This window comes from Pseudonaja textilis, chromosome 5 (assembly GCF_049901715.1).
Source record: "Pseudonaja textilis isolate UNSWEBS1 chromosome 5, rPseTex1.2, whole genome shotgun sequence".
Classification (NCBI taxonomy): domain Eukaryota; kingdom Metazoa; phylum Chordata; class Lepidosauria; order Squamata; family Elapidae; genus Pseudonaja; species Pseudonaja textilis.
Genome location: NC_141994.1, coordinates 43,923,666 through 43,934,630, shown reverse-complemented (window position 1 = coordinate 43,934,630; position 10,965 = coordinate 43,923,666). Strand labels below are relative to the sequence as shown.

General features: G+C 36.8%; 1 protein-coding gene across 1 annotated transcript in view; it reads right to left on the bottom strand.

The window, feature by feature from the left end:
- WDR91 (WD repeat domain 91) overlaps nucleotides 1–10,257 on the bottom strand; it is a 16,621-nt gene extending 6,364 nt beyond the window's left edge. The window contains exons 1-8 of the mRNA XM_087935520.1: nucleotides 10,063–10,257; nucleotides 7,160–7,339; nucleotides 6,317–6,523; nucleotides 5,675–5,758; nucleotides 5,125–5,255; nucleotides 4,393–4,570; nucleotides 4,076–4,234; nucleotides 211–410 (exon numbers count right to left, since the gene is read on the bottom strand). Coding sequence (XP_087791646.1) covers nucleotides 211–410; nucleotides 4,076–4,234; nucleotides 4,393–4,570; nucleotides 5,125–5,255; nucleotides 5,675–5,758; nucleotides 6,317–6,523; nucleotides 7,160–7,339; nucleotides 10,063–10,185 — 1,262 coding nt within the window. The 5' untranslated portion in view covers nucleotides 10,186–10,257. The remainder of the gene's footprint in view (nucleotides 1–210; nucleotides 411–4,075; nucleotides 4,235–4,392; nucleotides 4,571–5,124; nucleotides 5,256–5,674; nucleotides 5,759–6,316; nucleotides 6,524–7,159; nucleotides 7,340–10,062) is intronic.
- Between the last annotated feature and the right edge of the window lie 708 nt (nucleotides 10,258–10,965).

Here is a 10,965-nt window from a genome sequence, read left to right as displayed (position 1 = left end):
GTGTTCATTTAGATAGTATTTCTAATATGCAAAATTTTGTATATTTCTGCTGCTAACAATTATAATTTAATTATAATTTGCATTTGACAGACTGGGAGCCAAGAATAAATGTCAATGATTTGGTAAGTTCATGAAGATTTGGATTCTATTCTACTGTAATGAAATTGACAAATATGACATTCAGTTTTTTAATCATTAGCCAATCATTACCGGCAATGCATGATGGATGAGTGGTGTTCTCCATATTCCTCTTGACTCAGAACAATGAAGGGCTGCTCATGCCTGATGCCTCCAACATCCATGCCAGTTCCAAATATTTTTGTCTGGTTTTCCAGTTGTTCAACGTGAAGCTCAGGGAATGATTCTGTTTCAATGGCGGTAATCTCCACTTTCTTCTCAGCATTCTGTCCCTAAAAGGAAATCAATTAAATTCTTCAAACCTGTCTTGCCCTAAGGTAGGTTTTAGGACTACAGATTTGTATCCTATCAGCAACAACACAAATATTATTATGAAAGTTACAAATGGCAAAATAAGACATTTTTGTTCATTGATCTATCCACTCTCAGAGAAATCACCCTTGGGAGAAAAGCAAACATTGAACTATTTGAATCCAATGAAATTTGACCCTGTTCAATATCCAGTCCACAAATACCACCTCATTCAGAAACTGCACTGCAAGTCAGACCATTGCTGAACTTACTATATTTAAAAAGCAAACCTCCGTCATGCAGCTGGCAGAAAAGCAGAAATTCTGTATGATCTACTATAATATCTGATCACAGGCCAGTGACATTATTTATGGCATTTAGGAAGATATTTCAAACTGGTACTTTAGATCTCATTAGAAGACCAAAAGCTCAGATTTTTGATATTTTTTTTTTCAAATAGACAATTAACTAATTCGATGACTATCTAGGCCAAGGATATCAAATTCAATTTCATTGAGGGCTACGTCAGGGTTGTTGGGCAGGGTTTGACCTCAGGAGGGCTGAGGTAGGTGTGGCCAAGGTAGGCGTGACCAGCTCGATGTCTCATGTTGGAGGCGCCTTTGGTGTTCCAAGTGCTCTACCAGTAAAATGGGCTCCCTGAGCTCAGTTTCCGGCTGCAATGGCCTCCTGCAACCCTTTGCCAGCGAAAACAAGAGCTGGCAGAGGCACCGCAGGCCAGTCCCTCACTGTTTCAAGGGTTGACCACGCGGGCCGGATCTAAGCACCACACGGGCCTAATTAGGCCCGCGGAGTGCTTAGATCTGGCCCGCGTGGTCAACCCCATGGCCCTTGAGTTTGACACTCCTGGATTAGAGTGTGTTTAAAGCATTTGTATGTAATAGGACTGGCCCATGCTTCATGGAAGACAAAAAAATAACTGCTCAAGTATTCAGTCAAGAGGTTTCATATATATTCTAACGATCTTAAAATGACTACTTACTTACTCCACCCAATTTTTTTTCCAGCTTTATATACATTTTATGGTGGAGATGTAAAAAATCAAAGATAAATTATATCACATGACTTGGTTATATCTTCCGATTAAATATTCATTTATGTTAAGGATTCAAGCTTCAAAGGTGTAAATATATTATTACATTACATTCCAAAACTTTAGAAATAATCTATTTAGGATCCATCATGCTTGGATGGTAACAAGTTATTAAATGTCCTAGGAAAGATATATGTATAACAGGGACCAAAAAACTGGCTAGATTAAAGGTGTACACTCAGAGCTTTCAAAATGTTTCCTTAGCGATACAATAAAAGGATTGGACAATATGTTTGCCTGTGGTCAAGATTTAATTTGTTTCAAAAATTAGGTATTAATTATTTCACTTTCCTTTTTGTATTTTATATGTTTTCTGCTTCTTTTCTATTCTATTAAACCATTTTCTTAAAAAAAGCAGTAAATATTAAATGGAGAAAAATGGCTAAATATTAAATACTCTTCTATAAAGTATATTGCCATTCCCAAAATGTAAACTTTCTAAGCAGCAAATGGTCCCATACCGCCTTCAGGGGCACAGAAACGGGTACTTGCAAAAAATCATTTTTGCATAGTGTTAGCTCCATGTCACAGAAGCATAATGATTTTAATCAGTAATCACAAAGATTGAGATCATGTTGCATCCACATATTTATGTTTGTATACAACTGTAGCCTGAAAAGATTCCCAATGGTATACCCTATAACAATACCTATAATGATAACTATAAATATGATTTTATACTACATAATATTTTGCATATCTACAAACCTTACAAACAGTACCCTGGACAACGAATTCTTAATGCAACAGCAATTGCCAAACAGAACACATTTTTTGGTTTAGAAAAATTATTGCCAAACTCAATTAAGTCTCTAAGTTCTCTAAGTTAATAGCATTAAGCAGGATTAGGTAGGAATATTTAGTACTTGCCACTTCCTCACTGAAAAATGGAACCACTGAACAATTTTGACACAACAATTTTGTCCAAAAAGAGGAAAAACATAAAAGTTCCACCAGGCACATTTTTTCAACCATCACTCACCAAACAAAAATAAACCAATCATGCTGTTTTGTTGAAACAGTTGAAAATCAGAAAAGGCAAGAGGACAAGATTAAAGGAATAGTTTTCAATATGAAAGAAACCAGACTTGAGTTCCACATTAAAAAATATTCTACACAAGGATATTTACCGGTAATTTAGGTTGAGGAAACCAAGGCTTCTTCCAATAGAGTAATATTCATTGAGGATTATAACAGCAAGAATAAAAAAGTCCAAAGAGTATTTGGCACTTTTGCTACAAAATGGCTGATAAAGCTCATTATTTCATACTAATTCATTTCATATGTACATGCACACACAAACACATTCAGCTACAAATACAAAAGTTAAGAATTAACTCTTAACAAGACCCCTAAACTTCCTGAAAAGAGATCTCAGGGATCCAGCAGAGAGAAAAAACAGCAGCAAAAAAAGAACTAATGAGACAAGTTTAGAATTACAAACATTTAGGAAAAAAGATTGAGAACACCAAGTACCATAATGTTGTAATCTACAATGAAAATATTGTCAATATTATAATTGCCTAAGTTAACAAAATATCGAAAGGCAATGAAGAACCTACTCCCTATAGAGCCTCAGTAGCTAGAATGCAGTACTGCAGGCTAGGTCTGCTGATCACCGGCTGCCAACAGTTTGGCAGTTCGATCCTCACCATGCTCAAGATTGATTCAGCCTTCCATCCTTCCAAGGTCGGTAAAATGAGGACCCAGATTGTTGGGGGCAACATGCTGACTCTGTAAACCGCTTAGAGAGGGCTGTAAAGCACTGTGAAACGGTATAGAAGTCTAAGTGCTATTGCTACATTCTAAATTTATTTCTAAGGGTTTGATTTGAAGGACATTTTGTTTCTAAAATGCATGCTGTGACAATATCCTTTGTAGATACCATGTCTTAGTAACATGTTATTTGCCAGTAGAAGGATAAAAGACATCATAGCCCAGTCAGTTCTAATAGAAGAGGCAACTATTAGCAACTTTCTACCATTCTAGAAATAAATGAGGGCTTATCACAATCAACAAGAAGTGTTCATATAAAATGCAATTATATTTTCTGACCCAAAGACCATAATGCATCTTTTGGTCTTTCATAATAAAAAAGTTTTTAAAGAAGGAAAACTGCTGTTTATCTCTTTTCTATCAAGTTTCAAAAGCCGAGAAGGCTTGCACAAGTTCTTCCCGTACATAATATTCATCCGTGAGTGCAAATAAACTGCAGGAGAAACAAGCAGCTCACTGCTGCTGCTCAAATAACTTTAGGGAAAAAATATTTCAGAACCCTTTGTCCCTTTTGTGATTCATAAGAGAACATCAGCTGGCAGAAGAAATAACACTGATGCTTCACTTCCCCAGTTCAAATAGGTGACTCATTTTAAGAAAAACAAAAACAAATAACTAACTGCTCAGATGTCATGGGTCATTTTTTTTCCTTACACCAATCAGCTGGTTATGAGCAGAAAGTCACATAGTTCACTTTACCCAGAAATACTCAGGAGAATGAAAACTTGCCCTATCCACACAAGACACTAGCTGCACTACCTGGAAAGTTATTTTAGATCCAAACTCTTTCTTTTCCTTTCCATGATCCTGTAAACGTCTTTGATTCTGTTGTATTGAGGTAGGCTCCATGGAAACTACACCACTGACATGACTTTTTGATTCCTTGCCTCCGATTGCTGCCTCTTTCCCTCTGGGGACCTACAAAGCAAAGGGAAGATTTGACAGATTTTTATTCTCCCTAGCCCCATGCCTAAATTAAAAGTTCAGGTACAAAACAGAATGGCAGATACCGAAACATTACTGTATTGTGTACTCTGATTCTTACACAGAGAAAAACCACAATTATTTCTCCTTACCTGGTGGTTTGGCAGTTCTTTTTTGCTTCCCTGTGTGGTCCCTATCTGTGCTGAGGTGGCTGCTGTTGGCTGGGTTGCTCTTGCGGGGCCCTTCTTGCTCTGAGGTAGCAAGGAAGACAGGAATCCTCCTCGGGCCTGTAGAGAATGTGCAGTGCTTCTCTGGCTGCATATCAAGTCACTAAATGAGATGCAGGGAGTAGTGGTGGGGAGGCAAATTAATGGTGGTGAACCCTAAATTTCCATACCTGACAGAAATTCCACTTTCCAAAAGAATTTTCATTTATGTCACACAATGTTCATTTTCAAACAAAGAGTCCTTGAACTACACTTATCCAACCTGCCTTGTTCAGAAACATTACAGGGGTCCAATTTTCAGAATTCCCATTCTTGCATAGCCAACTAGCTCAGAATTTATACAGACTGAAGAATCTTAGAGGCACGTAGTTGAGGGATGCTTTCCTACATGAAGTGCATTTAACAACTCGGGAAGATTTTTTTGTAAAAAAGAGATACCTAACCATCAGTTATATGAGAACGTAGAATGCCAAGGAGAGGGAGAAGATACAAGACAAGCAATAATTTTCAAATGTTTCCTTAACTTTCTCTTCCATAGTATTTATCTATATTGCTAGGAAAGTTGACTAAGTAAATCATGCAAACACTTTTAAAAGGTCCAGGATTTCTCTGGGTAATCTAATTGTGTTCACTGATTGGCCTCTCACATACACTCACAGCTCTGAGTCTCCCAGATGGTCCATGTTAACTACATATTGAGGAAGCTTATGTTGAAGCGTCAAATCCTCCTCTTCCTCCTGTAGTTCCTCTTTTTTTATATGGGAGTATTCTGCTTGCAAAGCAAACAACTAGGAAAAAAATAGAGAATGAATAAAAAATTGAATTGCTTTCCTTCTATATGAATGCAAGTTATAGAAATGGAAATTAACTGGTCATTAATTTCAAAGCAGCAATAATATTAGCACAACCTATTAGGCAGGAATCTTAATTTATCAAACTACAATATGAATGGGAAGCATGCACAAGTATGCTTACAAGCCACAAAGGAACATTTTTATATGACTCATTCAAACATTTCAGGATAGTCTAACAAACATTGCTTGAAATTTGGTTTATAAATCCTGACTTGTTTGATACTTAATTCAAGTTCATATTATGAATAACTATTCTTTCTTGGTTTTTCCAACTACATATAGTGAAAAATTGAACAATATATTTCAGTGCCAGAATTGGAATACAAATCTTAATATACAAGTGCCATTCTTACCTTTTGACAAAGGATTTCATTTTTTTCTTGCAGAACATTGTTCCGCTGACATTCTGCTTCAAAGTTCAGAATCACTGGCACAGGTAACAAAGATTAAGGATAAAGAAACTTAAGATATTTACAGGTGTCTTCCCTTTGCATATGCACTAAGCTTTAAGTACTTTTCAAGAACCTAAATATTTTTTTTAAGAAATAACTTTGTCTTTCCTGATGCTGCTCTTGCCCTATGAAAAATCTCTGACACACACACACAAAACAGGTCCAACATAAAAAACTTGACTTTGTGAGTCCTTTTGTGCCAGGGCAATACGTGATCTCACCTGAATGATATAGTTTATAACAAGAATATCTTTCCCACTTAAACCACACAGCTCTTTCTGAAGTTTAGCCAAAATTACATTTACTTGGGCTTCTAGCATACAGTTCTAGCATGGAAGAGTGATGGATGATTATTTGAATCATGAGAGAATATATTAATTTGTTAGTTATAGAAGCAGTTGTGCTAGAATGCAAAGATGATTCCTACTGCCCTCATAAAAAATAATTATGACTTTCTAACAAAAAAAGAAGTGAAAGAAAACATGTACACAGAAAAGCAGTTGATTCAGGCTTACAATATTCTTCCATATGGAAAAGGATATGCATGCACTGAAATAAAACACTGAGAAAGTTATGTAGAGAAACAATGAAAATATCTATCCACCGACGGGAAAAATACATGGCAAAGTTAGGGTTTGCATCTGGATTTGGGATAAAAGGCAAAACAAACCAGTCCTTCCATTCAGTCTGATTTTGAAGTTCAGAGGCTTGTTTGAGAAAGAATTCCTGTATCTTATCATTTCTGTTTGCCTAAAATGTACAAAAAAGAGTTCAGATATCACTTTTTCCCCACAGCAGCTGCTGTTCAAACTTCAGCAGCTGAAAATACAGATTTTACAGTTCTCCAACAGAATAAGAATACATTTCCCACTAAATCATGAAACTATTTTCGGAAGAATTGTCTCTACTGTGTTTTGACAGAATGCAGGTAGCCTTTGACATACAGTCACAATTGAGCGCCAAATTTCAGTTGCTAAGCAAGACAGCTGGTGAGTTTTGCCTCAATTTACGACCTTTCTTACCACATTTACGACCTTTCTTACTTTCTTATTAAGTGATTCACTGCAGTTGTTAAGTTAGTAACACAGTTGCTAAATGAATCTGGTTTCCCCATTGACTTTGTTTGTCAGAGGGTCAGAAAAGGCAATTATACAACCTCGGGCCACTGCAACTGTCATAAATATGAGTCAGTTGTCAAGCATCTGAATTTTGATCACATGGGGATGCTGCAATGGTCATAAATGTGAAAAATGGTCGTAAGTCACTTTTTTCAATGCCATTGTAACGTCAAAACAGTCATTAAATGAACTGTTGTAAATCAAGGACTACCTGTGTCTATTTTTAACTATCCTTATTCTGGAGCAAGCTTATTAAATTGAAACAAACCTGCACAGCATGAATGAGATAATAGCGGTATAAACTGATTTTCAGCTTGTTCACTGTAGGTCGATACATATCCTCCAGTCGACTGAAAAGGCGTCTGTCAAGGTAACTCCAGTACTCCCGAAGGGCAGCTAGATCATAGTTGTGAACAAACTGCAGAAGCTGGTCCACTATCTTGTCCACCTAATAAGAAACCCTCCAAAGTAAGTTATGTAATCAAATAACTTCAGTCATCAAGAAAAATCACAGCAATAATTAGAGGGTTCAATTATCTGTCACAGGATAAAGGAGAGAAGGAAAAAATCAAAATCATGTATGGTGACCGTGATTTTCCATGCAAATGCTTGCCCCCTTTATAAAAACAAGATTCAAATATATATAATTAAAGTACACTTGACAGGATTTAATAGTTCAGGGAAGGACAATAGTCCATATTAAAAGGGCAGTATAGTAGTACATGTGGGGTCGTCTCTGTTACCCAACTTCACGAGGGCAATTTTTCCCAATTTCCCTACTTCCTCTCCAAAAATATTGAGGGTCTGACAATTAGCCTGTATATGGACAAAATTTTATGAAACACATGTGCAACATTAAATAAATGGTTAATGGAGATTAACAGCCCTCGGTTAACTCCTTTCCATTTAAGTTTTTTTTATTCTTAATTAAGACTTTTTGATGATTCGTATCAATACATTAGCCTACTCAAAAACTACTCAAGACAATTGTCCTAAGAATCTGCAATAAAGATTGCTTCCAATTTCTTTGTTCCAGGATGAAATATAACCATGCAATTCTATAAACAATGCAGTTGAAAAGATGTCTCTCCAATTCCAAATGAGGCAAATATCTGAGGTAACAAGATGCAATGGGAACATATCTGGGGTCCAGGATGCAGTTCTTAAATGTTTGAAGAATTCCTAGCAATCCGAAATCTTTATAGTAACAGACCTGGGAGTCACAAAGCATTTGCCTGATTGTTTTAACTTTGAAAAAAATAATGGCAAATGGCAAGTAACTGATACAGGTATTAAGTACAGGTAGGGAAGCTTAGAATAGTTCTGGAATGTCTTGGTTACTATCTGAAACAATTCTCATTTGCTCCATTCAAACATTGAAAAATACCTCTAAATTCTGATTTATTCTCCATCTATCTTTAACTCTTTTATTGAGAAGACTATAACCTTTGTTTTGATATACAGGTAGTCTTTGACTTACGTCCATTCATTTAGTGGCTATTTACAGTTACAACAGCCTTTGAAAAAGGCGTCCTACGACAAGCTTGTTTGTCTTACAACTGCAGAAGCATCCCATGATCACAAAATCAAAATTCAAGCACTTGGCAACCAGCACTTGGTATGTATTTATGACATCTGCACTATCCCAGGGTCACATGTTCACCATTTGAGACTTTCCCAGGTGGCTCCCAACAAGCAATGTCAATGGGTAAAGCCAGAGTCACTTAATGGCCACATTATTTGCTTGACAACCATAGGAAAAAAGGTTGTAAAACTGGATGCATTTAACTATTGCTTTGCTTAGCCATGGACATTCTACTTGTAAGTCAAACACTATCTGTAATTTGTAACCAATACAAATGTAATTTATAACCCTCTATTTCAAGTCAATTTCAGTTATAAAGGGAATGTCAGGCCTGTAAGTAGAGTTCAGCTATTGTTAGCTAAAACCAATAGAAATAGGAAAGAACAGGTCATTTCAAAAGGAACTTGAAACAAAACATATAAAGAAATACCAGGGAATATAGAAACATAATATATGCAGTAACTTTCCAGACAAAAGTTGCATCTGGCCTTTGAACGTTGGGTCAAGATGCTGCAATCCAAATATTAGTTGGTATTATAATCCAAATATTAGGAGAAAAATATTTTTTTTCATTTACTTTTACCATTCTAGATTACTTTATGTTTCATAATTTTCCACTTCCATCATATTTAAAAAATTACAATTTGGTAACAAGTGTTCTGCATATTGGTAAGGAGCTGGCTGGAACAATAAGGTTGGAGTTCAGGAATTGAAGAGACCAATAGATATGTAGTTATGGGTTGGGTGTGTGGTTGTTCTTTATTTTATTTTATTATTTCATTCTTTTCTTTTTACATTGGTTTTATTGTATTTTTAGTCATTGTTGTTAACCAACCAGAGTTGTGGGCCCTGTAGGTTAGGGTTAGGGTTAGGGTTAGGTTACAGAGCTTTTAAACAAAATAATTTTAAAAGATCTATCATGACTACTTTAAAAACATTTATTTCAGAAATGGTACATGGTACATGGATTCACTGAGGCTCCCAATTACGCCTCTGCCCAATGAAATATTAAATAATTTAATAGCAGTTAAAACTTTTTTATATGAGATATATCTGGACCTGGTCTTTTTAAATAAGAAATTCTAGTGTCAATTATTTCATTCTGATTGATAATCTATTGGGTAGATTCAATAATAGAAAAATACATTATACATAAGCAAAATGTCAACATCTCAACCTAACTAGATGCCCGAGCAATCATCCATGATGTCTACGGACCATCGTAGTCACTCAATTTTGAAAGGGATGCACTCTACACATGCTCTTCGTCTCCCGTTCTCTGGGAAGACTGGTTCTAAAGAAGAGCTGCAAGGGACTGGATGCCTTCTAACTAACGAATTGAAAGCAAATCCCCAAATCACTTCAAACCAGCCCCTACTGAAAGGCAGGCCCGTCCAGGCAGAAACCACTGTTCTGGCAGACGCTCAGAATTCCGGGGCACAACAATGCTTTCTCTGTTCCTGTTTCTGGCGGTAGCAAGCCAGCATGAAAAAGGAAGACCGGGGAAGAAGGGGCGTTCTGTCTGCCCTCCCCATCACCTAAGCCTCCTCAAACCAGCCCAGGCCTTTCCTCTCTGCAATCCTCACCCGGAAGCCTTTCTCCTTGTCTGCCTTGATCTCCGCATCTAGTTGTTTCAGCGTGGCAGTGAAGCCACGGAACACCAAGTATTCCCGCACCAATTCGTCAACACGCTCCACCGCAGCCGCCATCGCGCCCCCGGCTCGCCGACAAGACGAAGAGACGGCCGGAGTTCCATATGCGCCGCCCTACGCTCGCTCGCTGCCCCAATCCTCCTCCTCGCTCCGCCCCTGGGTGTTTTTTCCTTCGCCACCCAACTTTTTATTACAAATGAATATTGACATTTATTTACAACTTGTGATTTGTTTGGCTTAGACAACGGTGTGAGTCTTGAAGCATTTGTATCCTCAAAAGACGTTCGTTCTTTTGACTGATTTTTGGTTGAAATGTTAATTTATATTGCTAGTCGCCGCATGATATGCCATACACTAAATAAACAAATCATTTGACTAAGAATTGGCAACACTGTTCAGTAAAGAAAACTCATGATTTTGGCACAACCCTCCGTATTTCAGGTTTTAAAGAACCCAGATGGCTCTTAATTAGCTTACCTAGTTATGAATTTCCCTTATCACATACAGCGTATGCAAATAAAAAAAAAACATTTCATGTGAATGGACCCTAACTTTATTACCTATCCTGTATGCTGTTAACCCATTATATTTTTAACATGTACATTCAAGGCCTTTTTAAAGCAATTGTCCAGGAGGAGGGGTTGGGATGGTTCTATGCATCTTAGTGTTGACAATGAATTAATATTTTTCATTCAAAAGAACAAAACTAAATTATAAAATATAGTAAGAAATAATTCACTTGTCTGCCTTCTCAATTACTGGGCTATTGATGCAATTGACACAAACCACTAGACAAAAAAGGAATAGGATACAGCAAAAAAATGGAGATGGTAGTTT